This window comes from Prionailurus viverrinus, chromosome D2 (genome assembly GCF_022837055.1).
Source record: "Prionailurus viverrinus isolate Anna chromosome D2, UM_Priviv_1.0, whole genome shotgun sequence".
NCBI lineage: Eukaryota > Metazoa > Chordata > Mammalia > Carnivora > Felidae > Prionailurus > Prionailurus viverrinus.
Window position 1 is genome coordinate 87,468,782 of NC_062571.1, and position 27,181 is coordinate 87,495,962.

Below are 27,181 nucleotides of genomic sequence, written 5' to 3' on the forward strand. Positions count from 1 at the left end.
CCCGCCGCCGTAGGGCGAGGAGGAGCGGCGCCACTGCGGCCCCGACTGTCCCCGGCGGCGCCAGGGGTGGCGGCCACGGCGCAGGTCCGAGCCGGGCGGGGCAGGGCCTGGACTCTGGAGGGGGCGGGAGGGTGGGCGGGGCCTGGCGGCGTCCGGGTCGTCAGGACAACCCAAAGGCCCGCCAATCCCCTGTGCCCAGCCAGGCGCTCGCTGCGAGCTTGGCTCAGGGGACCAGCCGGGCCGGGGCAAGGTCACTGCAACAGGCCGGCCCCAAGGGCTGCCTTTTTTACGGGGTCCCGAGCAAGGTGCGAAATGCGCAAAGGCTCGGGACAGTGGAGAAATCTGGCTGGGCTGGAGGCGCGCGGGAGCAGGGTTCCGGAAGGGGTCCCGGCGGGGCCCGCGCCCGCTCGGCGCCTGCACCTCCAATTAGCCCAGCCCGCCAGCTGCGCGCGTGGGGGAGCCCCGCTGTCACTCAGGGAAGGCGGTCCTTTCCGCTGTGGACGCCGCACGGGGTCCCGGGCCCTCTGGGCGCAGCGGGGTCGCACGCACCCCGCAGATTCCCCGGCGACCCGGGGGCGCGCGGCCGAGACCTGCGGACGGACCACCCTCCCCAACGCCGTTGCGGGCCACCCCCAGGCGCACAGGCAGCCCCGCGCCGGGCGCGCGCCCTCCGGTCACCCGCGGAGGCGCCGAGCGCACGAGGCTCGCCAAGTGCCCCCTCCGCGGCGAGGACTCGAGTGGGCCGCAGCTGGGCGCCCGCTGGTGTCCCCTCGGCGCCCGCGTCTCCTCGGCCCGGCCCGACCGGCTTCCTGCTCGCGTCGCCCGGACTTCCTCCCCGCAGTGCCGGGTGGCCACCGGGTGCCAGACCGGAGGCGGGGGGAGGGCGGGGGAAGGCGGGGGCCGGGCCGGGCCGGCGCGGGGGCGGGGGGCGGGGAGCGGCCCCGGGGCAGGGGTCCTGAGCTCCGGCCCGCACGTCCTCTGGGCGGGCGCTCGCGGCCGCGGGCCCCAGCGGAGGGCGCAGCCGGCCCTGCCCCGTCCCGGGGGTCCCGCAATGCGCTTCCTCGCCGGCTCCCAGGCGCCCGGCCCCGGCTCCCCCCGACCCACCCCCCGCGCCCCGTCGGCGGGCGGGGGGTGCCCCGCGCGCCCCACCCCCCGCCGCCCCGGCCCGCTCGCGGTGGCCGCCCCGAGCGGAGCTTTGTGACGTCAGGCGGCCGGCGGGCGGCGTCACGCGCGGGCTGACCCGGCGGCGGCGGCGGCGGCGGCGGCGGCGGCGGCGGCGGCGGGGCGGGGGCGGGGGCCGGGGCCGGGACGCGGCGCGGGAGCATGGAGCCTCGGGCCGGCTGCCGGCTGCCGGTGCGGGTGGAGCAGGTCGTCAACGGCGCGCTGCTGGTCACCGTGAGCTGCGGCGAGCGCAGCTTCGCCGGGATCCTGCTGGACTGCACGAAAAAGTGAGCGGGGGCGGGGGCGCCCCCCTCCCCCCACCCCCGGCGGCCGGCGCGGGGCGGGGTGGGGGTGGGGGTGGGGGCCCGGACCGGCTCCGGGGCGGGGCAGGCTCGGCGCCGGCGCCCGCTTTCGGTTTCCATCCCCCCAGCCCCCACCCCCGGCCCGGGGCTTCGGGGCGCGCGAGCGCGGCCGCCCCTCGGGGGGCCCAGAGCGCCTCTCAAAGTCGTCGCGACTTGCGGGGCGGGAGCGGCGGTGGGCGCCCGGGGAGGGGGTGGGGGGGGAAGTCCCCGCGCCGCCGCCGCGTGCCGGCGGCTCCCGAACTCCGCACGTCTGCCATAATTAACGCACTTTTCTTTGTTCAGACGCACTGTTGAATTCGGCTGTTTTCAGAATTGTCGGTTGGGGGGCGGCGGGGGAGCGGGTTCAGATGCGCGCCTGCCCTGACCTGCCCTGCCCTGCCCTGCCAGTCGCTCACAAGTGGGGGCGTCCTGTCTATCGCCCTGGGTCCCCCCAGACTCCTAGGAGCGACTCGGGGCTGAGGCTTGGACTGATGGCAAGCAGTTGCGTCCAGCGGTGGGATTTAACCCACGCAGCGCGGCCTGGGGCGCAGGGGCCCCGGGCAGTGTGGGAGCGAGAAGGTGCCCGTGGAGGTGCGGAGCGGGGGCGGGGGGGGGGGGGCGCGGTGGCCGCAGGAGCCCTGCTTTCCGGGGTGGAAGGGGGTCCCCGGGCAGGCCTGGGGGCACCTGAGACGCACCTGTGCGCCCGCTGCAGGGACTCGGCGGCAGGAAGAGTCTCCTGGATACAGTGTCACATGGTAGTGAGCTGTCGCGCAGATAAATGATTAGGCATTAATCAGGCACTAATGTCTTGGCGCTCCTGCTGGGCCTTATCTCCAAGCTGAGAGCAGTAAATGGCTCCCCTTGTGGAGGCCCAACTTTTTCCCTCCGTGGAGCCCAGATCCTTGCAGTAGCGGGGACGTGGCAGGAAGACCATCACTCTTCAACAGTTACCCTGCTGGCATCATCTCTTTATTAGACGTGCCAGAAGCCATTTATGCACCAGTCATGTGATTTAACATATGGCCTCCCGGGTGACTGTCGCCCCGCTCCGCCCTGGCGACCACAGAGAGTGCTTGGCGGGACCCGGTGGGGGTGGGGGGCGCGGGCTGCAACATAGCCACCTGGAGGCTGCCAAGCCTGTACCTCCCCCCCCCCCCACCCCAGGTGGCCAAGGTCTCCTGCCCTTGATGGCCATCACTTCCTCTCTCGGGCAGGACTGCCATCTCGGTCGTCCCTGCTCCCCTGTATGTGCGGGGGCTGTACTCAGGCTTTGTCTGCACAGCCCTGCCTGGCCTTTCCTCCCTGGAGAGGGGCACTTGCAGCAGAGGCTCCCCCCCGCCTCGTTTTCTGGGCTCCCCAGCTCAGCACAAGAGAGGCTGTGGGCCCCTCGGCTGGTGGGTGGCAATGTTTGCCGAGATGGCAGCCTCACCCTCCTTCCTCTCTGCCTCCAACTGGGCTCCCCTCCCCGAGGCTGTGGCTAACCTGGTGTGGAGATCAACAGCCCCCCTCACTCCCCTCCCAACCACCCCCCTCGTAGAAGCCAGCGGGCCGTGCTGGGATCCCCAGTGTGGGAACTGGCAGCAGCACGCTGGTGGGCGTCAGCCCTGCCACGGCCACGTTCAGCTGTAACCAGAGTGGCCCAGAACCGAGGCCTCAGTGGGTGCGGCTCTTCTCAGCGCTGGCTCTTTCCGATTGGCATTGATTCCCCCCTCCTTGTGGGGAATCCCGAGACCCCCTGCGGCCCCCCAGCGCCTCCAGCCCTCCGGGGCGTGGTCCCGAAACTGCCCACCCTCGTCTCCCCTCCTCTTGCCACTTCTGGTTTCACCCTGCCTTCCGCTCTCTGCCCGTGATGTTAAGGACTCAGCACTCCTGTTTGCAGCCTGGTCATCAGGTGGGGTCTCTTGGCAGCCCGGGAGGGGGCGGGGGTGTGTGTGGTGGGCCGCGGTGTCTGGCCTTGGGCTGCCGGGTCCGTGGCACCGATCCGCCTTCCCTGGGGCCGGTTTCTCCTCCTCGGTGCCTGCTGCCCCTCCCCGACGTGTGACAGTGGCAGGGCCGGTCAGTGGAGGCCCCACCCTGGGTGGTGGCGCTGGCCGGCCGGGCACAACGGCTGGGACCTCCGATTGCACACAGCCGCCCACCTCTGGGAGCCCGCGGGTCCCAGAGCAGTGGGGTCGTCCTAGGTCTGTCGAGGGCAGCGAGGCCGCAGCTGTCAGTGTGCCCGTGGTGCGCGGCCAGGCACGTGCCAGTGACTGTCATCGTCAGCAGCCTCCAGCGTCTGTGTGCGGGCCTGGGGTGGGGGGTGGGGGGCCGGGAGCCCGAGTCTCCTGCAGGGGTGGAGCAGTCCCAGGGGAGGGGTCCCTCGTGCAGCCCCCATTTCCCGTCCCAGAGCGGGGCCCATGAGCAGTGTCACTCTCCAGGCGTTTGGGAGGTGGCATCCCCTCCCTTGGCCCTCTGAGAGGCAGATTCCCGTCCCCAAATGTGCACAGGAGGACAAGAGCTCACAGAGGCCCCCGAGATCTCAGCAGGTGTGTGGAGCTGCTGGGGCCGGTGCCCAGCTTCCTCCCACCCGAGCCTTGAACCTGCTGCCAGGTTGCTTTGTGCTCTGAAGGAAGGTCCTCCACTGCTGAGGGCCTGCCCTCTCGTGCCTTCACCTGCATTCATTGACTCCCTACTGTGTACCTGGGCTGAGTCCCGGGAAGACTGCGCGTGGACCCTCCAGCTTCCCTGTGAGGCTGTGCTTTCTCCTGGTGGAGTAAGGGTGCAGATGGCCCAGGCCTGCCCCCAGTCTTTGGGCTGGGGTGCCGGGCGGGTGTGGGCATTGTTTTGTGGGTGGTTTGGGGGTACCCTGGGGTTGAGGTCCCCCAACCGGGGTGGCCCTGGCTGAGGCATGGCCCCAGGACAGCAGAGACCCGAGTGGTAAAGGAGAGGTCTCGAGAGTAACGGGAGCCCCGACGACCAGCTGCCCCATCGGGCCTGATGGCAAACCCCAGGTCCCCAGCCCTCATCCCCCAACTGGTGTTTTTCAAACTTCCCCAGTTGTGAGTCACCCAGGGCGCCATTACCGTGCAAGATTCCTGGGCCTTTGTGACCCACACCCCACCCTGGGAGGTTGGGACTCCAGCCAGTCAGGAATCCCAGCAGGCCTGTCCCCGGGCAGGAGAGCACCCCTGTTCCATCCCAGGCGTAGCCCCTGGTCCAGGAGGGAGGCTTGGCCACTGGTGACCGGTCCTGGGATGGTTCACTGGGCAAGCAAAGATGGACGCCTGGTCCGGGCCCTGCTGAGCACGTCCTCCTTGCCTTCAGGGGCCAGAAGGGCCGGGAGCAAGGTGCCCTGTGTGTCATGGGGTGGCAGGGTCTGCGGCTGGCAGGCAGCTGCACCCAGGGGACCTGGCCGGCGTGGAGGTGATGAGGGGGTGTGGACTGCGGGAGCCCTCAGATGGCTTAGACAAGGGTGCGGTCAGCTGAGCTTTACTGGGATGATGCTGGTGGTCTGGGACTCGGGGGGCCAGATGTGACAGCCTTGCCCAATGGCTTGTCCCCGAGACCCTGGGTCTACCCATGGGGGCGGGGCGGCCTCCCATGTAGACAAGGGGTCACTCTGGTGTCCAGGCTGTGACTTCCCCTGCCAACCTGTTTTTCACAAGTCCCTGAGCAGAAGTGGACCCGGAGGCCTCCACACCCTAGAGGCCTGGCAAGGCCACCCTACCTTCCCTGTGCCAGCCTGCTCCTGACCCTCCCTAGGGGCTAGGCCCTGCAACTCCCTGTGTGCAGGGCTGCAGAGGAGACAGACTGCTGCACGTGTCCTAAACCAACGTGTAGAGTCGTGGGGGGGAGGGGGGAGGGAGGTGGGGGGCAGGAGCCTGGCCGCAGGGTGGGCCTCACCATCGGGACTCAGGCCTGTCCTGGGGCTGCAGGCTCCTCGGATGGACCCCTGGGGTGTTTCTGTTCCAGAAGCCATGTTTTCTCACCTCTCTACCGGACACCGGGGTAGCCTCTCCCTGTGCGAGGTTGAGGAAGGAAAGTCCAGGGCAAACATGGACCTGGCTGGGGTCGGAGGCCGCTGTCAGGTTCCACAGATGCTTGGATCCCGAGTCGGTAGAGCGGAGAGGCCGCAGGGGAGGCCGGGAGCTCTGGCAGGCGGCCGGGCCGTCTCCTCCTGGCCACGGGCCAGCTCGGGCCCGGCTGCTCTGGGGGTTTGCTGAGCTGGTTGCATGGGTGAGACCTCAGGGAGGGCGGGTGAGCCGAGGCCCGGCCGCTGGTGTTTTGCCAAGGACTGCAGGCTAGGCTGCTTCTCTCTGGGCCCGGTGTCCATGCCAGATGGCCGTGCCTTCGTCTCGGCAGAGTGGGGACACTCGGGGGAAAAACTGCTTTGCTTTTGGGTCTCACCCCCATCAGAGTCTCCTGGGCTCCTCACCTCGGTGTCCCCCACCTTTCCTTTGCCCTTCCCCCAGCTCCCCGAGGACGCTGTGCTGAGGTTTCGTTTGGGGGCCCCCAGTTTCCTGCATGGAGACCTTGGTCAGTCCGGCCCTCCAGGCCCCAGCTCTGCACTGTGAGTCACCCCAGTCCCAGGGCCCCTCCTCACACACATCTACCCCATCCTTGGGTAGGCAACCGGTGGGTCCAGCAAGGACAGCAAAGGGCAGGACAGCGGGGCTCCTGGGCCGCCCAGCCCTCTCGCTTGCTGAGGCCCTGCGGTGCCACCTGGGGGGGCACTGCCAGGCTGGCCGGGGCCACCATCCCTGGGCACGTGCCAATGTCAGCACAGCCTGGCCTCACCGAGGGGCTGGACCCCGTAGGCAAACCACAGGCTGTGGTGTTGCCACGCCTCGTGCCCTCCGGTCCAGTTGAGGTCACCCCGCTGGAGACAGGGTGCTGAGATCCTTCGAGAACGGCTTGTGTCTCTGTGCTTGGAGGCAGTGGAGCTGAGACGTGAGCCCAGACCGCTACTGTCACCAGACCCGCCGGGTGCCCTGGCCTCCCTCAGCCGCCTCGCCACCGCCATTGGCGAACTGGGCAGGGGGACAGTGTGGACCTCACGGGGCTGGCGCGGGGCTTGGCGCCCAGGCGCCTGCTGCCCAGGGAGCGAGCCCCTCACTGGCTGCTGTTTACCCGCCGGCAGCTGTGGGTGTGGCCGAGGCTGGAAGGAAGCGGCCGCCTGCGGAGTCACGGGGCCGCGGGGTCAGCCGGCCGAGTGCCGATCCACAAGGCCGCAGCTGACATCTGGGAGCCCGCCGTACCCCCGAGGCTGTGGTCCCCACGCAGGGCAGGTGCAGGCGTGTTGCCTGGGCTCTGGGTCCTCTGTGAAGCTGTGTCTGACCTCCCAGGGCAGGGAGGGGTCACTCAGGAGCCATAGAGCACGTGCACCGGTCTCTGTGACTGTCGTAAACACGCAGGGACTTCTGAGGGGTGTGTCATAAACGGTGAGGGGGGGAAACCTCCCTGGAGCACAGCTTCGGGGCCTCGGGGGTAGGGCGACAACCCCCTCTCCGCCCCAGCTGTCCCCAGCCTGCCCCCCCGGCGGGGGGAGGTGGCCAAAGGCGCTGTCAGCCCACAGGGTCCCACAGAGGAGGCTTCTGGAAGGAAGACAGGTTCCGGGTGAGGGAAAGGACCTGCCCTGGGGGGTTGCTCTTGGGGTGCCCCGGACCCCGGCTGGCAGGAGGGGTTCTGCACCCCCACAGACAGGCTGGTAGGGGCACAGGCGTGGGACAGGGTGGGGCAGAGGGAAGGAGAGCCTGGGGGGGGGTGTGGGCTGGTTCCGAGTGGGGTGACGGCAGAGAAGCTTGGGAGGGGAGTGGGGAATGTGGATGAATCCCCATGGTCTGGTCACGGTCTGAGTTCCTGTAAAGGGGGGCAGGAAGCGGGCTTTGGGGGGGCCTTGGGAACAACCCTCCAGGTCCCAGGGGTGTGGATCCTGTCTGCTGTGTGGCCTCTCCTCCCGGTCTGTGGGACCCTTTGGTCTGTAGACGTGCCTACAGGTTTCCCTCTCAGGTTCTGGAACCTTCCTGTGGCCCTTATTTCGTGCCCACAGGTGGCAGTTGGGTGCCCACTCAGCATAGGGACTGGTCTCCCCAGTGACCTCCTGGCCATCCTGGAGTTCCCAATGGGGCTAAGGCTGTCCCTTGAGGGGCCCCTTCGGGGCTTTTTGCGTGTCTTGATGTCACCCTCTGTCAGGTCACCACGGCTGCGGGGGGTGGGGACCTCCTGCCTTCCCCGTTCTCCTTGCCAACACCCCCTTCATTTGAGGCCTCTGCATGGGCGCCATGGGTTCCATGGAGGGGATCCCAGCACCCCTAACAGCAAGAGGCAGTGAGCACGCTGGCCCAGAAGCTCAGGGTGAATGTGTGTGCACGTGTGTGTGTGTGTGTGTGTATGTCTTGGTGTGAGTACATGTGTTTAGCGCTCAGAGGTTTTGCTTTGTTCTCAATGTTCTATGTTCTATGAGGCTTATTGAAAGGGAAGAACCAGGTGCTGATTCCGGCGTGGGGTCCAGTCCCCACTCTGATGCCTGAGGACTCAGGATGAGGTTTGGTGACAGGCCTGCTGTGGGTGGGGTAGGGGCAGCTTTGGGCCGGGCCTTGTCTCCCACACCTGGACCCCAGCAGACTTCCCCGAGAGGGCTGCACAGTAGCTATTCTGGGCCTGGCGCCTGTCCTCTGTCCTGGCTGCTCAGCAGTGCCGGGGGGGAGCGGGGAGCAGGAAGGCAGCCAAGGGTAGTCCAAGCACCAGCACGAGCACGCGTGGCTGGGCGTCAGTAAACCCTGACTTACAGAAACTGGAGGGGGCTCTTGGGGCTGTGAGGTCCGTGTGCCCGGTGCCGGGGTGCGGAACCCTTTTTCCCGGTGCGGACACGACCCCGGGGCCCCCCGTTCCCCAGGAGTCCCGGCCCATCCTAGTGTGCGAGTCCTCTAGTGCAGGTGGCCAGCACTAGGGATCAGACTCTGGTATCGCTGTTGGTCACCAGGGATGCGTGGCCTGTGGCTGCAGGGGGATGGCCTGGCCGTCCCGGGCCACTGGGCACATGAAGAGCCACACGCCCAGCAGAGGACGGAGATGGGTGGCGGGGCTCACCGTGGCTGCTCCCCCCTCTCCCAGAGCAGAATCCCACCTCGGAGGGAGCCGGGTGCCCCCCTGCGGCCCGTGGCTGGGTGCTCCCTCCCAGGCTGGCCTTACAGCTCCCCCCACCGCTCTCCCTCGCTCACAGTTACAGGTTACAGTTCGGCTGTCTGGCCACACAGAGGGCAGGAGCAGTCTCCCTGGGGCCCGTGGCCACGGTCCTGTGTCTATGGATTCTCCGGTCATGAGGAGATGAATGTGAACCCCCTGCCCCCACACACGAAGACTTTAATTTCAGGGGATGGGCGCACGTAGACAAGAGCTTGATAAGAAAGGAAAACCGTGGTTTCCGGGCTTTTGCCACGACCTTGAACGAAAACGGGGCAGTGTTCACACGGTGGGTGTGCCGCCATATTTGTTAACTCATCGACCTCGAGACCGAGGACCTTGGGGGGGCGATGCCCCCGCGGGTCACTGCGCCTGGGCCAGTCCCGCAGCCCTCTGCGTCCGGCTCCCATGTGGCCTGTGCCCGCTCCCGGCTGGTCCGCGGCACTCGGGGGCCAAGCTGGAGGCGGTGATGTCCTGCGCGGTGGGCCCTCTTAGCTGGCCTCGATTCTTCTGGAGAACAGCAAACGGAGAAACCATTTGGAAATAGAAAAGGCAGAAGCGTTCATTTGTCGTTTCTACTTCGGTTAGGTTCGTAGTGGACGGTGAGCACAGAAGTGCCGTGTTTCCCTTAACTTGGCGGAAGAAGTCTGGTTTTGTGCGTAAAAAGTAACAGGTTTTGGCAAAAGGGCCTCGCAGGTGACATCACATTTGTTTAGAAGTTACCTATACCTACGCAGCCTTGTTTTTCACTGTTTGGAACAGTGAGCGTCTTCCTGCTGCACCGGGTGTCGCTGGTGAGTTAGTACGGCCTCCCGACATTCCCGGCACGCGGTCCGGGGGGATGGAGCACTGACCACTGACTTCAACAACGAAACACCCCAAGGTGCCCAGACGTCTGAATGGAGGCTGCCTGGCCCGACGCTTCCCGGGGAGAGGGCAGGCCTGTGGCTGCGGAGCCCTGTGGGTGCCGCTGTGCCATTGGCCTTGGCCGTGCGTCCTCGTGGGAGGGGTCCTCCTGCCCTCTCGTGTTCCCTTCCCATGGGTCTCGTGGCCCTGTCGACGCTGCCTGGCCCACCCTCCTTCCTGGAGCTGGAGGGCCTGTGGGAGGGCCTGGGGGTGCCCGGCAGGAGGGGTGGTCCTTCCGGGCTACGGTGGCCAGGGGTGGTGTGGGTGTCACCCTCACCCGAGGGCCGTGGAGACAGCTGAGACCGACTCAGCATTTGGGAGGGAGCCATCTCACTCCCAGACCCAAAGCTCTGGTTCGGTGGCTGGCTTCTGTCCTCTCTGGGCTGTGGAGGCCATTGCTGCCCCCACACACGGCCGGCGCCTGGGACCCGGCTCCCCGAGCCCTGCAGGGACCACGCTTGGGGTCTTCCCTCGGGAGGAGGGAGAAGGTGGACAAGGCCCATGAAGAGCAGCCGGCCTGCTCAGGCCATGTCACAGGACCAGAGACCCTGTTCTCAGGCTCCCAGGCCGCCCTGGGAAGTCTCCACCTGCCCCCATTCCCCTTGTTACCGTGAACCAAGGTGTGGACGTCGGGGCCCTGCGGACCCGAGAGCTGGCCGCCGTGCTGGTCACGAGCCTTGGTGGAGCACGTGCCTCCCCTGAAATGTCCCACGCGGTGGACACGTGGGGGCGTGTGCCTCCCCAGGTGCTCCGGGCCCCACGGGCCGGGGCCAGGTGCAGCGGTGTCCTCCCGTCCTGACTCTCCCCTTCTGTCTCCCCTCTACCAGGTCCGGCCTGTTTGGCCTGCCCCTGTCGGCCCCGCTGCCCCAGCCAGAGGACCCCCCAGTCAACGGCTGCCACGGCCCGGCCCCCGCGGAGCAGGACGGAGAGGCAATGCAGCTGGGGACAGTCCCTCCACCGCCTCCCGACGGGGACCAGCCCCCCGAGACTGCAGACCCCAAGCCACCGCTCGTGCCCCCGTTCCCGCCGTATTTCGAAGGCGCCCCCTTCCCTCCCCCGCTCTGGCTAAGAAGCACCTACCGGCAGTGGGTGCCGCAGCCGCCCCCCCGGGCCATCAAGAGGACGCGCCGGCGTCTGTCCCGCAACCGTGACCCGGGTCGGCTGGCCCTGAGCCCCATCCGCCTGCGGCCGCGCCAAGTACTCTGTGAGAAGTGCAAGAGCACGCTGAGCCCCCCCGAGGCCAGCCCCGGCCCCCCGGGTGCCCCGAGGCCGCGCAGGAGGGTGGGCAGCGGCCCTGGCTTTGGCGGCGAGCCCCGCAAGCCGGAGGACCCGGCCGGTGGCGGCGGCGGCGACCCCGCGGCCGCCACGAGGAGGAGCAAGAGGGAGAAGCGAGAGGAGGACAAGGCCCAGGTGCCACGGAGCCCGGCCATCAAGATCTCCTACAGCACGCCCCAGGGCACGGGCGAGGTCGTGGAGATCCCCTCCCGCGTGCACGGGTCCCTCGAGCCCTTCTGCCCCTCCCAGGCCCTGCACGGCGGCGGCGGCGGCGGCCAGGACCCCGGCGGGCCCAGCGCCTCCATCCCCAAGCTGAAGCTGACGCGCCCCGGGCCCCCTGGCGCCGGCCTGCCGCCCCCCAAGATCCGCCTGAAGCCCCACCGCCCGGGGGCCGGGGAGCGGGAGCCCGTCTACAGAGCCGAGCTGGTGGAGGCGCTCAACGGCCACGGGCGAGGCCCCCGGGCCAGCTCACCCCCTCTCCTGGGCCACGGCTCCGCGGGCCGTGGGCCGGCGGACTCGTCTTCCGGAAGTTCTGGCGAGGACGATGACTTCAAGCGGTGTCCCCAGGGCAAACCCCAGCAGGACAGCCTGGCGTTCCTGGCCGCCTGCCCTAGGAGGGGGACGGACTGTGCCGGCGAATCTGTGTGGAGCAGCGACAGCCTGGACGAGTCCAAATCGTGCAGCTCGGAAGTGCCGTCACCGGACACGTGTGACCTGTCCGGCGACGGTGCGTCTGTGAGGTCCTCGTCCGGGGCCGCGAGGCAGACGGTCCCGCCCCTGACAGTCAGGCTGCACACACAGAGCGTCTCCAAGTGCGTGACTGAGGACGGAAGGACCGTGGCCGTGGGGGACATCGTGTGGGGTAAGGTTCATGGTTTTCCTTGGTGGCCAGCGCGTGTCCTTGACATCAGTCTTAGCCAGAAGGAGGACGGGGAGCCTTCCTGGCAAGAAGCCAAAGTCTCGTGGTTTGGTTCTCCGACTACGTCATTCTTGTCTACTTCAAAACTCTCCCCTTTCTCTGAGTTTTTCAAACTGAGATTTAACCGTAAGAAGAAGGGGATGTACCGGAAAGCCATAACGGAGGCCGCCAATGCCGCGCAGCCTGTGGCCCCGGAAATAAGGGAGGTCTTAACCCAGTTTGAGACGTAAGCCGCCCGACCAGGTGAGCGCGCAGGGCTGCTCCTGTGCCCCCCCCGCCGCTCTGCTGGGAAGCCTTCCCCCTCTGGCTGGCAGCTGGCAGAGAGGCCCGCTTAATGGCAGCGGCACCCTGCTTTGCGGTTCGCGGAAGAGAGGCTTTCCGAATCGAGTCGTGGGGGATCGTCAGCCACCGTGCGGAGAACAGGGCTGGTTGGTGTTTTGCGGCCATTTTTCCAAGTGCCGCGAAAGATCTCCGTCCCCTTTTATTTGTGTCCTGGAGAAGGCGCGGGTGTTGGGGGGGGGGGAGCTTCCTCTTGGCCACTCACTCTGAGGGGTCACTCCCTCTTCTCTCCCCACGCTGGGGCCGCAGCCCCTCCCTCCTGTCCCCAGTGGGTCCTGACTTGGCCGGCTGCCCTCAGATGCCACTCGCTTGGCCTTAGCCCCCACCCCCCATTCCGGTGGGCGCGTGGTTCCCGGACCTACCTGTGTCGGTCAGGTGCTCCGGGGTCTGTCCCTGGGCCGGTGTCCTGCCCTCTGTCTCCCCCCCAGGAGAACTCTATAGGGCCTCCCACCCCAGGTCTCAGAAGGAGACCCCATGGGCCTGGGGTGTCACCAGGCAGCATGTGGGGTGGTCACCATGTGGGGTGTCAGGAAACGGCCGAGGGGCAGAGGCTGCCCGCCGTGAACTTCCCGGGGGGCACAGGATGCAGGGAGGGGCTGGGTGTGTTCCCATTGGAGGGCGTCGGCTCTGGGGCCTGAGCAGCGGGGTGTGTCCAGCGGTCACTGGCCCCCGTGGTGGCCCCCCAGTGCCCACTCCCCTCCCTGTCCTTCCCCACGGGAGGAGGCGGGTCCCGTGCAGGCTGCCTGCATTGGACCCGAGGGCGTGTGGTGGGGCCCCCCTGTGGAGGTCAGGCCATGGCCCTCTTCCGGGCCCCTTAGCCTAAGGCCCAGGCCCACAGAAGCAGAGAGCGGGGAGGCGGGTGTCAGAGGAGCACTCATCCACCCCAGGGGGGCCTCTGCCTCAGTTTCTGTGACCTCTAGCTAACCTTGTCCGGTCTGGTCCACCTGCCTGTGTGCCTGTCTGGTGCCAGTTTCCCAGCTCGGGCCTTCGGGCCTCAGCTGGACCGGCCGACGTGTGGTTGGGAAGGGGTTGGTGGGGCACCTGGCGTGGTCCCTCACTGCTGCACCACGTGTCTGGAGGGGTCCTAGGATTGAGGAAGCAATGGTGAGGGGTGCGCCTGGGCAGGGTCACAGCCAGGACTCCCGAAGCCTTGTCCCCACCCTTTCCTCCACCTGCTTCCTGCATCGAGCCTGGTCACTGCCCCTGAAAGACTCCCAGGGGTCCAGACACAAACCTGTCCTCCCCCGAAGCAGGCACAGCCCTGTGACCTCTGGGTCTTTGTGATGGGGCGTGGGCGCCCTGTGTGTCGGGGGGAGTCTGGAGAAAGGTCAGGTGCTCTGGGCATCTCCCCGCTCTGGGTGTGTCCTGTGGGCCCCGGGACCGTCTGTGCCCTCTGCTGCCCCCTTACCCGACCTCTCTGCTCACCAGGCCCCTCCTGCCCTTGGCCTGGTCTGGGGCCAGGGTGGAAGCTGGGCACCTCCCCCACTCGCCGTGGGCCCGTGCTGTCAGCGAGGATGTGGTGAGCAGTCAGTCCTTGAAACTGACCTTCAGATCCCCGGTCACAGTGGGCAGTTCCTAGGGATGTGAGCCCACCACGGGGGGGGGGGGGGGGTATGCGGGGCATGGGGGGGGTGGCAGTGTGGCCTGGCGGGCAGGGAGCCCCTGGCTGGGGTGGTTCAGGGCTGGCTCTGTTTACCAGGAAGCAGAGGGAAGAATCTTGCCAGACAGGTTTGCCTGCTGTAGGGGCCCCGTGCCCACAGCCCGGCCTCCTCCCCACTCCCTTCCCCCTCCCTCCCGGCCTCCCTCTCCTCTCTCTGTTTCTGTCTCTGAGCATCTCTCTGTCTCTGTCCCTCTGGCTTCGGGGACTGTGCCCATGCTGTCCCCAGCGGCGCGTGGGGCTCTGGGAGCGAGGGATGCTGGCTCTTGTCGGCACCAAAGCACAAAGTGGTCTTGCCCGAGTGACTCTTTAGTTTTGTTGTATGAGGGTGGAAGGCTGCCGTGAGGGCCACGCCAGGCAGGAGGCTAATGGTGCTGGTGAGCGGGAGTCTCCCGTCCACAAGATTGCTTTCGAGTGTCAGTGGTGCTGTTTGGGCATCAGGCCCTCTGCTCCTCCAGGGGGAAGCCGGGAACTGCCTTCGCCTCGCCCGGGAGCGGCATGGTCGCTGGCACCTGGGCACGCCTGGGAGGAGGCCGGCACGGTCCTGCCGCTGGGGCAGGGGTTGCTGGGGACGGTTGTCCTTCAGGCCACGTCCACCGGCTGCCGAGCCCGACTGGCCCTGCTACCACCCCCTGAGGCACTTGCCCAGAGCCCCTCGGCCCCGGGGGAGAATCTGTGCTGCTGACCAGTGCTCGTCGGGAGGAAAGCAGCACACATCGTGGGGGCAGCTCCCTCCCGGGGCCACCTGGTCCCGAGACTCCTCCGTCCCACTTTGCAGGGTGGCAGGAGGCTCAGCTGAGAGGGGGGTGTCCACAGGGACATTCTGGAGAAGCCCTGAGCCATCCTGGGACTTGGTGGCCAGGGCACCGGTGAGAGCCCAGCCCGGGGCGGGCTCCGGCGACAGGGCACAGTGGTCCTCAGCAGGCACTGACCTCCAGGGACAGACATGGGGCCACCTCGCAGGGCCCTGGCTGCTCGCTTGCTGCTCTGGCCCCGAAGGCTGGCATCTCTGAGCTTCATTTTCCTCATCTGTCTCGGAGTGACCGTAGCACCTGCCACGTGGGCCGGGTGGTGAGGGAAGGGTGCCCAGCGGGTCTGGTAATGACCTGTTGGCCATCGCCTTTCTGGCCCCTCCCACGTCCCCTCCCCCAGGTTGCCACAGGCTGCATCCCTGGGGTGGGGACGGGGTTGTGCTCCTGGCTGGATGAGGCGGGTGTCCCCCTCCTGACTGTGACGTTCCAGGGGCTCCAGGGGTCACAGGGCGAGGCCTTTTGGGAGCTGACTGGTCAGGCCTGGCCTGCAGGCAGGCAGGCAGCGGTGCCTGACAGGTGAGGGTAACTGCTCCCGAGGGTGGCATCCCGCCCACGGAGGGCCGAGTGCCCCTCCAGATGGGGGTCAGAAGGTGCACAGCGTCAAGGAGGGCCTCCCTCGTGAGTCACGTTCCCCAGACTTGTGCGTAATCACGTGCAGGAAGGTGCTGAGAAGGGGCAAGGGCCCCACAGCAGAGTGTCTGGTGAGGAAGCTGACCTGGACTAGGTATCCGGGGAGGCTGCCTGGAAGAGGCGACATATGGCTGAGAATGGAACGGTGAGCTGATCGTGAGCTAATAGGGCGAGTGCCTGTGGCCTTTGGCGGAAGGAATCTCGCACTTTCCAGGGTGGGGCAGGAGGCACACAGCTTGGGGAGGCCAGCGCTGCAGCCTTGTCCTGAGAGCAGAGGGTGCCTTGGGGGCATGTTAGGCAGAGGGGTGAATGGCCTCATTCGGACTGGAAAGACCCCTGGCTGTGGGGTCAGGGGTGGGGAGGTGGACAGGAGGGGAGGGGACAGAGCAGGGAGCAGGGATCTGAGGCCGGAAGAGACCAGCCAGGGATGCTGGTTGTCGGCTCCCGGAACTTGGGGACCACGGTGGCCAGTGTCTGAGTGCCCGAGTCTCGGCTGGCAGGCCAGCACTCAGAGCAATGTTGGACCTGGGGTCGTGGATCCGTGGAATGATCTAGGCCCCACGGGATGGCTGCTGGAGGGGAGGAAGCTTTGGTGCAGCGGAGAGGCAGAGCAAGGTTACGGGGTGTGAGGCCTGGCAGGGGCCCAGAGATGGGGACTGGGCAGGGAGGTGGATGGCACAGATGGGATGGGGCCTCGTCCAGCCTGCTGGCCCCACACGGGGAGAGGGTCGACGGTCATTAGGAGCGTGCCCCGCGGGGCCCAGAGCTATGGGGACAGGAGACCTGGGGGCCCTGAGAGCACTCTCTGTGCAGCACTCGGAGCTCAGGGCTCTACTGGGCAGAGCCGGGTGGGGGACGGGCTGTTGGCAGTGTTCCGCTGAGGCGTGGGCCGGGCTCTGCGGTACCTGCAGGGGGTGGGGGGGCACAATGCTGCGCGGGGTCCCTCCCTGCCTCTCGGGCCAGTGGGACACTCCCAGGCTGCATGTGAGCTGAAGGGGCCCCAGCGCGCCCCTTTCTGCCTGAGCCGCCAGGGTGTCGGAAGGCAGGGAGCTTTCCGAGGTCACAGAGCAGCCCCCTCGAGGGGCCAGGAACTGGGTTCCTGCTTCACTGAGCGAACGGCGTCCGGAGGGTTAGCTGCAGCCACGGTCCCGAACGACCACATGCGGGGCCACCGGAAAGAACAGAAATTTATTCTCCTGGCTCTGGAGGCCAGAACCCCAAACTGCAGGCGTCTGCAAGGCTGTGCTCCCTCCGGAGGCCCCAGGGGAGGATCCTTCCAGCTCCCGGGGGCTCCCAGAGTCCCTGGGCTTGTGACCACACCGGTCACATGGCCTCTCCCGCTCCTCAGTGTCCAGTCTCCCTCTGCCCCCCTCCTGCAAGGACCCCAGGGCGGCCGCGCGAGAAAGCCAGCGTTTCCTCATCAGAGCCCTTAATGTGGTCACACCGCAGCACCTTCCCTGCAGAGGGTGACAGTCCCCTTCCAGGGGTGGGGCCTGAAGTCCTCGGGGCCCCAGTTGCCCAGTGTCCCTCTCATCTGGTCAGCAGATGTTAGGGGCCTGTGTGTCCACCCAGCTTGGGTCCTCCAGCCTCGTCCTTGACAGGCCAGCTGGGCTCAGGGACAGGTCAGCGGGTGGTGAAGGGGACTGGAGCCTGACGGGGTTGTGTGGTGCTGTTCCGGAAGGATCCACCGGCCCCCCACCAGGGAGGCTGTGCCTGTGGGCGGTGGGTCCTTCAGGCTGGAAGTCTGCGTGCATGTGCTGCGTGCTGGGCCGGCTGGGGCAGAAGCATCCGGACCCCGTGTCCAGGGTTTCACTTTCCTTGTCTGTCGTGCCTTCGAGAGCAGGGTGCTTGAGCTGCGAGCCCCAAACCGACTTTTCTCTTTTCCCAGCTGTAAATAAAAAGGTGCTTCCGCGTCTGGAGATGGGTTTTCAGCTGACTTCCTGCACTGCTTTCAGGGAACTCAGGTTCTCCGTGAAGGTTATAATTATTTTGTTCCCGGAGGAAACTAAGGCCTGTAATTCTGAGAATTCGGAGCTTGCTGTGGGCGCGCAGGCCCTGTCCGACCTCCCCCCTGCCGGGGCCGTCCTTCTGCTTCTCCCGGGCAGTGCTCTGAGTGCCGGGTGGCCAGGCAGGGTGCAGGTAGGCGGGGCGGGAGCAGGGGCAAGGCTGTGCTGGGAGACTCACGTGTTTGCAGCAGGTACCTGGAGCAAGGGGGCTTCTCCTGACTTCGGGGAGGGGCTGCCTGTACCCCCAGGGAGAGCACGCATCGCCCTGGATGTCATTGCTTCCGTGCCCCTGCCCCCCCCCACCTGCTCTGAATATTCACCCCTGGCTCCACACAGCTTCAGCACCCCTGGACCCGGCACCTGCCCTGGGGTCAGAGGTCCAGGGGTGCACGGGGAAGGGCCCACATTCTGCACGCCTGTGCCGTGGGACTCGAGCAGCACCATCTCCACCGGGGCCCCATCTTCTTCAGAATCACTCTCCAGGCCTTTCCTTAGGGACCTTCAGTGACACCCTGGGCATCCCGTAACCTTTGGATGCAGTCTTGCAGGACAGGTCGGCTCCCAGCACTCTGCAGAGTGCCCAGGGCGCTGTCACAGCACACAACCTGGTGGGACATACTCACTCCCGTCAATCCGTGCAATGACTGCCCTTTCGGGGCTTCTGTCACTCCGTCCCCACGGGCTATCCCGGCAGGTTAGCTCAGCGGCTCCTAAGCCGTGGCCATGCTTTGTACACAACCCAGCATTCCGGCTTGTTTCCCGCCCACACCTGGGGCTGGCCGTTCCCCAAGGGGTCCTGGGTCCTCTCGAGGGAGGGGCAGCTGGTGATCCCTCCCCCGGAGTTTCCAAGCAGACCTAGGAATATCTTTAGAAGAGAAATTGACTTTGGAACTGATTTTTCTTTTCTTTTTCTTAAATTTTAATGTTTATTTATTTTTGAGAGAGAGACAGACAGACAGAGCACGAGTGGGCTAGGGGCAGAGAGAGAGGGAGACACAGAATCCACAGCAGGCTCCAGGCTCTGAGCTGTCAGCACAGAGCCCGACGCGGGGCTCGAACTCATGAACCGTGAGGTCGTGACCTCAGCTGAAGTTGGACACTTCGCCGACTGAGCCACCCAGGCGCCCCTCCACTGATTTTTCTAATCCAGAATTTTTACTTCTTGGTTGTTTGGTTTGCATTTCTGTTCTCTTATGCAGAAAATCTTGTTAATGAAATTCACATGGAGTTGACTTTTGAACAACGCGGGCTTGACCTGCACAGGTCCACTTGTACACGGACTTTTTTCCGATGAATACACAGCAGTAGCGTGAATGTTTGTAAATGTAAAATTTTCTCTTCCTTCGGTTTTCTTAATATAACGTTTGCTTTCCTCTGGCCGGCTTTGTTGTAAGAATACAGCATATAATTCATACAAAATATGTGTTAACCATGTTGTTGGCAAGGCTTCCAATTAACAATAGTTTTGGGGGGAGTCAAAGTTTCACATGGATTTTTGACTGTGCCGGGGTGAGTGCTCCCAATCCCTATTTAGGGGTCAACGGTATTAATTTTCTATGTAAAAGTTAATGTGTATATACAATAAGTCAAATATTAAATATATGTAAACCGTATATTTGGCATGTAATATATCGGCTGTGTAATATATGTGGAATACTGCTACTGGGTGATTAGTGGGGATACTCCAAGGTTTCCTTAAGGATCTTAGTGTCCTTGGGGTGGGGGCTATGTGTCAAGTTCCTCTTTCCAAGTCATCGAGACAGTTTCTTTCTCTGTGGTTGTTACGACCTACAGTTAGGGTCATTTATTTCATTTTATGTTCCATTTGTAGCTATTCCTGTGTGTTTTGTAATTCCGTGCTCATGGACGTGACAAGGGTCCCACGTCAAATCGGTGCAACCAGTCCCATCTGGAGACGTCTGGCTCCGCCCTGGCGCCCCCAGTGTTGGCTGATCTTCCTGAGTTTGCGACATAAGCAGGCACAGATATGGAGCCCCCTCTCCCCGCTTGGGCGTAAGCGGCGTCCACACCCCCCAGGTGCCCCACTGCGCCTCCGACCCGCACCAACCAGATGCTGGTGGCCGTGTGCAGAGACCATGTCCCCATCCTGGCAGAGTCCCCGGGCCCACCGGCACCCTTGCGCCTTTCTAAGCCACGTCAAGATGGGGTGTGGGCAGGGGGTGTGAGCACGTAACCAGGCAGGAAGGTCCTTCAGGCCTCGGGGGATCTGAGACTATGACTGGACCCAGTAGTGGGAGTGCAGGTGTAGGGCAGAACAGGCCCCCGAGAACCCCCAGGTTCTCCCCATGCCCTGCCCCTGGCACCGTGTGGCAAAGCCACAGCGGCTGCCTCGCGCCGTGCCTGCTGGTCGTTGCCTCTTGCTCAAGGCTGTTGGTCCGCGTCCCCCTCTTGGAGAAGCTCTCCCAGAGCCCCCTGTGCACAGCTGTGCCTGACAGGCCCCCAGCTCGGCATGGTCACCCTGCACCCTTCTTTCCATCAGGGCCCCTTTGACAAGCCACCCCTCCACTCTGTGCTGCCCTGTGTGGGCTCCCCCTCAGGTAAGTAAGTTCTTGTGAGTTCAGACCCTCGCAGCAGGGGCCCGCGGCACCGGGGAACGGGGCTGTGCACCCCATCCCACACCTGGGGACGCTGGTTCGCGGGAGGCACAGAGTCGGGGTTCGCCCCCAGCCGGGCCCTCCACTGCACAGCCAGCACCCTCCGCCCCGCCTAGGCCTTGGAGAGAACTGGTTGCCTGATGTGCCCACCAGCCCGCAGCACCCCGGGCAAGAGAAGGTGCTTCCCAGCTGGAGGGGTAGCTGGAGTGGGGGAAGCCGCCCGGGAAGAGGATCTGGGACAGGTGGGCAGGTTGGCATCTGCCCCGGGGCATCTCTGGAATAAGAACCCTGAGCTGGAGGCTCCCACGTCCACGTGGACAGATCACGTGTAGCCCGGGCTGTCCTGGGGATTCTGGACACCTCGACCTCAGCCCCGGGCCCTCCCCGGACAGAGGGGGAGCACTGGGAGCGGGGCGCCTGGGCCTCCGGACCAGAGGGTTCGGGCCACGCATCAACTTCCAAATATCCTGGGGAAACTCCTTCAAACCACAGTGGTGCAGCCCTCCACCCTGGAGGAGCCGGCATTTCTGATACCCGCATTCCTGGGAGTCGTCCACTTCCGGTGGGCATGACTGACCCTGATTCTGAAGGCCTCCTGCCAGCGTGTCTGAATTTCCCAGAGGAAATAGCACTTCAGTGGCCTTGGGATCCCCACACCTGGGCCGGGGTCTCTGTGGTGCTGCAGGAACCATGGGGACCAAGCAGGTGGCTTCGGGCCTAGTTCTGTAGAGGAGGGTGCACAGGGGCCACAGCCAAGGCCACACGTGTCTCCGCAGGGTTGAGGGGGTGGCCGCGCTTGGCCAAGAGCCAAGGCCAAATGGCAGAGCTCTGCGTGTGTGTGTGTGTGTGTGTGTGGCCCATGGAAGGCCGTGTGCTGTGGGGCTCTTGGGGCTGGAGCAGGGTCATAGACCCAGGACGTGAGCTTAGGTGGCCACTGTGTGGCAGGCACTTCTGAGGGACTGGGCCGTGGGGGGGGGGGGGAGGGGTTGGTGGGGGTCCGCATGGGGGCGTTCTGCACACACCATCAGGACGGTGGACATCCGCGATGCCCAGCCAGCGGCTGCCTCTCTTGCTTTGTTTTGTGACGCCTGGTGGTTCCCCCTTCTGCGTGTGGCTGCTGGCTGATGTCACCGTGTTCAGAAGGCTTGTGGTTTGAAGACGGGCCTTCTTAGTTCTGGTCTTACGTGTTGGGAGCGGCAGCTCTGGTCGCCGTCAAGGGACGTGGGACGCTGCCCAGCACCCGCCATGCTGCCCACCCTCCGCCCACACAGCCCAGGCCCTGTAGGGGGAGGGGAGCCCTCCTGGTCACCCCCATCTTCTCGACAAGCCCCAGCTGTGGGCCCAGTCGCTAGGGCGCCAGCGACTCGGGCGGGCAGAGCGGCCTTGGCTGACCTTAACCGTGGGGCCCGTGCTGGTGACCTCGGGGCCCCATGCGGGACACTCCTGATGGGGGACAAGCTCCTGGGAGGTCAGCCCGGACCAGTGAGGGGCAGACAGGGGGGAAGGGGGGAGGGGCTGTCCGGGCACTTGCGTGGTGGAGGTGGAGGCAGGGCCCTGCCCAGAGACCCCGGAGCCTGGGGTGGGGGTGAGGGGAGGCGGGGCAGCCGCGCTGGGCATTGGGTGTCTTCCTGCCTAGGAAGCCCCGGGAAGAACGAACTTTTCTGTGCGGCTGTGGCCGCCCAGCCAGTGTAGTGATCTCGCCTTTCCCATTGTTCCCCACATTTTCCAGGGGGGCGGGTGGGAGGTACAGCAGGGGCTGGGGTGCTCTGGGAGGTCCCCCAGAACATCCCTGCATGACAAGGGACGGGTTCTGGGCCTGTTGGGCTGGGAGGAAGGAAGTGACCCGGCAGGGGTCCTGCGCATTCTGAGGGGGGTTTCCTGGCTGCTGGGTACGAGGAGGGTGCAGGGGGCTCCCCCTTCTTCCCCCGATTTCTCAAAACACCTGCTCTTCCCATGGAGCCCGGCCAGGCCGGAGCGGCGGTGGGCGAGGGCACTAGGACAGACCCGTGACCACCCTGTTTGTCTTGTCGGGAGGGGGGACTCCTTGAAGGCTCCGTGTGGTGCACGAGACAGAAAGGGGCAAAAGGGGCCGGCTGGCCGCCGCCTCTGGAGCCCGTGGTGCATTTTTCTAACGAGGATCAGGGCTGATGGATGTTTAACGACATCTCCAAAGGTCGTGCTGCTGACGGAGAGGGGCTTGGGCAGGTTTAATTATCTCCCGGGGTGGTGTGGTTCTCGCAGCGAAGCGTGCTTGCCTTTGATGTGAGCCCCCAAAGCATTCAACGGAAAGGGGCGGCCCGTGCGCCGATTCCCGGGTAGTGCTGACCCCTCGGCCCCCAGCAGCTCCCGCTGTGACCGGCCATGACCTCCCCGGAGCCCCCATGCCCCTCCTCACCGTGTCTGCTGGGCCACTCAGCAACCTGATCATGGAGGTGTGGTTGCCCAAATCCCTGTCCGGGGTGGGCTGTTGGTCCCCTGTGCGGACGCCTGCAGAGAAGCTCAGCCTGGGTGGTCACAGCTGCTTCCTGGGCAGGGACAGATGAAAAGGCAGAAAGGAAACGGTTCTGGGGGGAACGGGTTTGTGCAACAGGCCGCGCTCTGGCCAGTGTTTCTCCCTAAGGGACTGTTCATCTTGTTTGGGATCTGCGTGCTCAATGGTGCAGGACCTGGGACCCCACCTCGTCTGCCCAGAGCGCGCAGCGGCTGGGGGGTGGGGGGGGCGGGCAGAGCCCCATCCAGCTTCCGCATCCATGGAGAGTGGCTGTCACCCTCGTCCGGCTTCCCTGAGACACCCCCCAGGCAGAGCTCACTGGGATCAGCACGCTTCCTGTGACACAGTGACTTTGAGTCATGTTCTTCTGAGAGACATTTTCTTGGGGACCCTGAGTCAGGGCCTCTCCCTGGCCAGGGAAGGGACTGCCACCCCAGGTCAGAAACCCCTGCCCCTTGAGTGTCTGTTGCTCAGGCCTCCTCCCTGACGGGCCAGGGAACTGTGGAGCCCTCTGGAGCAGCCTTCCCTGCAGGGAGTGTGGTCGGGGCCAGGGTTGGGTGTTCAGGCCTGGACTTGGGGGGAGACTGTTTCCAGCAGAGGGCCTGGCATCTCGGGGCACCTCGCTCCTGGGGCTCAGCCTGACGTCCGTCCAGGTGCACTGTGGTGGAGTCTACGACCAGGGAGGCCTAGGGCCCCGTGGGGTCCCCTTCTCAGGCCTTTTAGAGTCAGGGCTCCCCCTTGGGGACACCTCGATTCCAGGTGTCTGTCCTCCAGGACAGAGAGGGGTAACTGTGGTTTGGAGTCACCCGGTCTGGGGTGCTTTGTTCTGGTCACCCTGGGATGTGGGTTTGCGTCCTGGCCTTGAGGCTTAGGTGAGTGACCTTGGACAGGGTCGGGAGCCTGAGCCCCTGTCTACAAGGCAGGGGTGGTGATGGCCCCTCAGCCCTAAGCACCAGGGCCGTGGTCATCTCCACCCTCACACCCCCCATCCCCTCTCTGCACCCACTGCCCCTCCTGCCCCCTGGGGGGCTGCTGGCTACCCCCAGAGCCCTGTGTCAGGGCCAACGCGGCTCTGGTTTGCTGCAGCCACTGAGAGAGCTCCTCTCCCGGTCACCGGGATCCGGCCATTTTGGACAGAAGAGGAAGGGCCGTCCCCTGCCCCCCGCCCAGCCGGGCCACTCACGGGTGGGATTGTTGCGGTCAGCCCTTCTGCCCCAGGGTCTTTCCTGGGCCCCTCGGGAACCTAACGCCGGGTTGGGACCTGGATGGTTAGTGCGCCTGAGCCTCGGTGATGTCGCAGGGAGGGGCCACCAACCACGGACACCTGTCACAAGGGCAGCAGCCTTGTGTTGGAAGGTCTGGGAGGTCAGTGTCTTGTCCCCTCCACCCAGCCCCCGACCTGGGGCCAGCCGCATCCTCCGGGGGGGGGGGGGGTGAGGGGGTTTGCTTTGGGCTTAAGCTCCTCCCAGCCACCTGCTTGCACCACCTCTGTGCCCCTCGAGGGCACGGGTGGGTCCTGGGGCCTTCAGGCCAGCCCCCCAGGGCCGGTGTGGTGTGGACGGGGCTGACCTGGGCACACGTGTCCACACGCGCATGCGCACACACACACACACAGTCATTTGGCTGAGTCCAGATTCAGTGCTGGTGTTAGACGTCGCAGCCCATCCGTGCAGATACCCGTGAGTAAATTTCATTTTTGTTCAGCTCTATTCTCTGCAGAGTTGAATTTGCCTCATTCTTTGGCTGCTTAGTTTTTATGTTCTTCTCACTTATTTGTCCCCAGCTAAGAGAGATCAAACCCGTCAGGGCCTTCAGACGGCGACGATCACTGTGTGATGTGTGAACAGGCTTTGCCACCACACACGGGCCTAACGTGTCGCGGCTTTGGTGTTCCTTATGATTATGTGTGCTCCTGGGCCGTGGCGCCGGCCGGGGCTGGGGTGTCCATGTGGCCCCTCCCCTGCCACGATACGTCGGGTGCCCTGAGCTGTGTGTCTGTCTCTGTTTCTCTGTCTCTCTTTCTCCCCCCCCTTTCTTTCTCTGTCTCTGTCTCTCTCTCTCTCCCCCTCCCCCCCCCCCCATCTCTCTCACACACACGCAGGGCCTCTCCCTCCGCGTGGCGGCCGAGCCTTCTCCCAGGGTGGCGGTCTCAGGGCAATCTGGGCCTTGTCACGGCATCTCCATCTGGGGGTCTGAGGCAGGACCGGGGCAGCATCACTTCTGCTTGTTTGGTCCGAGCGCATCGGGGGGGGGGGGGGGCGGGTGGGGGAGCCCGGCCCCTCCTGGTGGGAGAGCAGCCGTCTGCGCCCTGTGGGCTCTCCTGGCCGGGCCGGACTGTCTCCTGTCTGCTGGACGCCAGCTCCCCTCGCCCTCCAGGACCTCCTGTGACCGTGTGGCCCTGCAGACCTGCCACGTGTCCCTCCACCCCCCGACTAAAGTGCAGAGAACACGTTGCCCCCAGTCACCAGACTCGGGCCAGCTCCCGTCTGGCAGGCGTGGCTGCTGTCCCCATGCGGGGCCGGGAGCCGGGGCTGAGGTGCCCGTCCATCCCTGCGGCCGGGCCTGCTCAGGGAGACCTGGGAAACATTTTCTTATTCAAGGGTCTGTCCCCTCAGCCCCAGGGGGCTCCCCCACACCGAGAGGGCGTGTCCCTCCAGAGGGTGTAGGTCACACATTCTGACGGTGACACACTGGGGTCCCTCTGAGCTGTGAGCCCCAAGCCATGTGCACAACCATTTTAGCTCCCCAGTCCCCCTGGCCATGAGGGGCCAGAAGGATCTAGTGTCTCATGGGGAGCCCTGTGGTCTGGGCTCTTGAGCCGTCAAGTGTCCTGCACCTTTTTCTGGGAAATCCTGGGACCCCGGGAGGTGGGATGGACACGAGTGGGACAGGGACCACCCAGGAGGTTCAGCGGGCACAATGTGGCACCAGGGAGGCGAGATTCCTGGGGTGGTGAGGGCCAGTGGGAGCTGGCGGGTCCTTGAGGGTCCCTGGTGAGACAGAGCCTGAGCGGGTGCTCTGGACTGGTGGTTGGACCCCCAAGGGGCCTGTCCCCCGGCACTTGACCCCGAGGTAACCTCTTTCCCTCTCTGCTTCCCTCAAGGTCACCGACGGTGAGGGTGCGGCTGTTCTCCTGGAGCTTCTGACTTTGGGGGTGCCCTCCGCATCACCTGTTCCGTCTGAGGGGTCCCGTGTGCCTTCTGGCCAGCTGCCTGCAGAAATGCGCCAGGCCCATGGCGGCCAGCCTGCTGGGGGGTCCCCAGAGGGGAGCAGGTGTGTGTGGGGAGGAGGACAGCCCCCAGAGCACCGCGGCTCCTCCCCGCTGAACGTCTTTATCCCCCGACTCAGACTTTAGCTCCTGTGGTTTGTGAAGTTCCAGGAGCCCACGACGCCCTTCCTGCTGCTGCCTCGCCCACTGGGGCACCTAGCAGGGGCGAGGCCTGCCACCCCGCATCCAGGTCCTGGGCCAGGCCCCCTCAGGCCCGCAGGCTTCCAGAAACCAGCTTGCACGTGTGGGGCGCTTCCTCCCCAAGCCCTCGGCGCGGGGTCTTTGTGCACTTGAGAACCCGGAACCTGCCCGGCCTCCCCCATGATCCTCCCAAAGCTGGGGGCCCGCGGGCGCCCTGGCAGTGAGGGCCTGGGGAGGGGAGCCACTCTGGGAATGCGGGAGACTTCCAAAGGAAAACAGCTTGGCCTGTTGTTTGTAGGAGCTGCTCCTGTCTCCTTTCTGTCACTTTAAAGACCAAAAAGAAAAAGAAAGAAACAGAAAACGAGTTCTGCTCCTTCTTTATTTAAGCACGAAAGAGGATGAAGGGAGGTCTGTGTCGAAGCCGCGCCGGGCGCAGCGTTTCCGTGTGGTCCTGTGTGTCGCGTGCGGGTGGCCCCTGGAGGGACGCCCACTGTGTGTGAAGGTGGCAGCTTTGAGAAGCAGGTGGCCCGTGCCACATTCCCTCCCCGCCTGCCCTGGGCACGTGGCTTGTCTGGGCCTCCCTGCGTCTCCCCCGGTGGGGCAGACAGGGTGGTTTTGTTCTCCCTCCCTGCTGCCTCCTGGTTTCCCGGCTGGCTCTCTGGAGCCGAGGGACATCCCAGAAGGGACGGTGATGGCTCCGCCTGGTCCTGGTTTTACTGGAACATTTTGAGGGCCCCACCAGGACTGTCGGGGCCAGGCTGGGGCGTGTGTGTGTGGGGGGGGCACTTCAAGAGCCCCCCAGGACAGAAGAGCGTGAGACTCCCCTCCCCCCTGGTTCCTGTGGTTCTGGGCTTGACTCTGGGGGGCAGAGGGTGCGGGACACAGCAGAGCCAGAACCTCACCAGAACAGACCCTCAGGAGGAGCTGTGCTGGCCCCCAGGGTCCACAGCTGGAAGACTCGCCAGTCCGCCAGGGCAGGGCGAGCTTTGGAGGAAGGAGGGACCGTGCTCTCTTCCCCTCCCCTCCTGTCCTGCTCCGCGGGCCCTGCGCTCACAGCTGCCCTAAGGCCATCCCCCCGGTCTGGTGCCAGGGGCTGCCATGCCCACTCTGAGGGGAGAAGCAGCTTCTGTACGGTGCCGCCTGGATTTGGGGACAGCACCAAGGCAGAGAGAAGGCGTTCTTGGAAAGCTAGGCATGGCTCCTTGGAGAAGCACATCACAAACGGAGACGAGGACTCAGGGCCCCGGAGCCGGACAGCCACAGGAAGACCACTGAGCGCCCGGCCAGGGCTCCCAGCCCCATGCTCCCAGGTCACAGCAGCAGGAACAGCCCCCAGGCCCATCCAGGCGTCCCAGGCGTCCCATCCCGACCACCATTGCAGGAGACAGAGACCGGCCCTGCCCCAGAGCTGTCCCCGGGCTGTCCTGGGCCCGTGCCCTCCTCCCAGCTGGGATGCCTG

At 65.4% G+C, this 27,181-nt stretch overlaps 1 protein-coding gene across 5 annotated transcripts; it reads left to right on the top strand.

Moving 5' to 3' along the window:
* Nucleotides 1-200: 200 nt before the first annotated feature.
* Nucleotides 201-26,083, top strand: PWWP2B (PWWP domain containing 2B). 5 transcript variants are annotated; one of them, XM_047825183.1, is made up of 3 exons: nt 201-305; nt 10,397-12,006; nt 25,417-26,083. In XM_047825183.1, the coding sequence occupies exon 2, from the start codon at nt 10,503-10,505 to the stop codon at nt 11,991-11,993; it is 1,491 nt and encodes a 496-aa protein (XP_047681139.1). In that variant the 5' UTR covers nt 201-305; nt 10,397-10,502; the 3' UTR covers nt 11,994-12,006; nt 25,417-26,083. The 5 variants fall into 5 exon arrangements, with proteins under 5 accessions (XP_047681139.1, XP_047681136.1, XP_047681138.1 ...); XM_047825180.1 differs by lacking the exon at nt 201-305 and adding an exon at nt 1,274-1,448; XM_047825182.1 differs by lacking the exon at nt 201-305 and adding an exon at nt 1,754-2,093.
* Nucleotides 26,084-27,181: the final 1,098 nt, after the last annotated feature.

Excerpts from the sequence above, each read along its gene's own strand:
- PWWP2B (XM_047825179.1), top strand. The coding sequence starts at position 5,714 with ATGGGTGAGACCTCAGGGAGGGCGGGTGAGCCGAGGCCCGGCCGCTGG. Across the intron at positions 6,052-10,396 it reads CCAGGCCCCAGCTCTGCACT|GTCCGGCCTGTTTGGCCTGC; the intron begins GTGAGTCACCCC and ends CCCCTCTACCAG.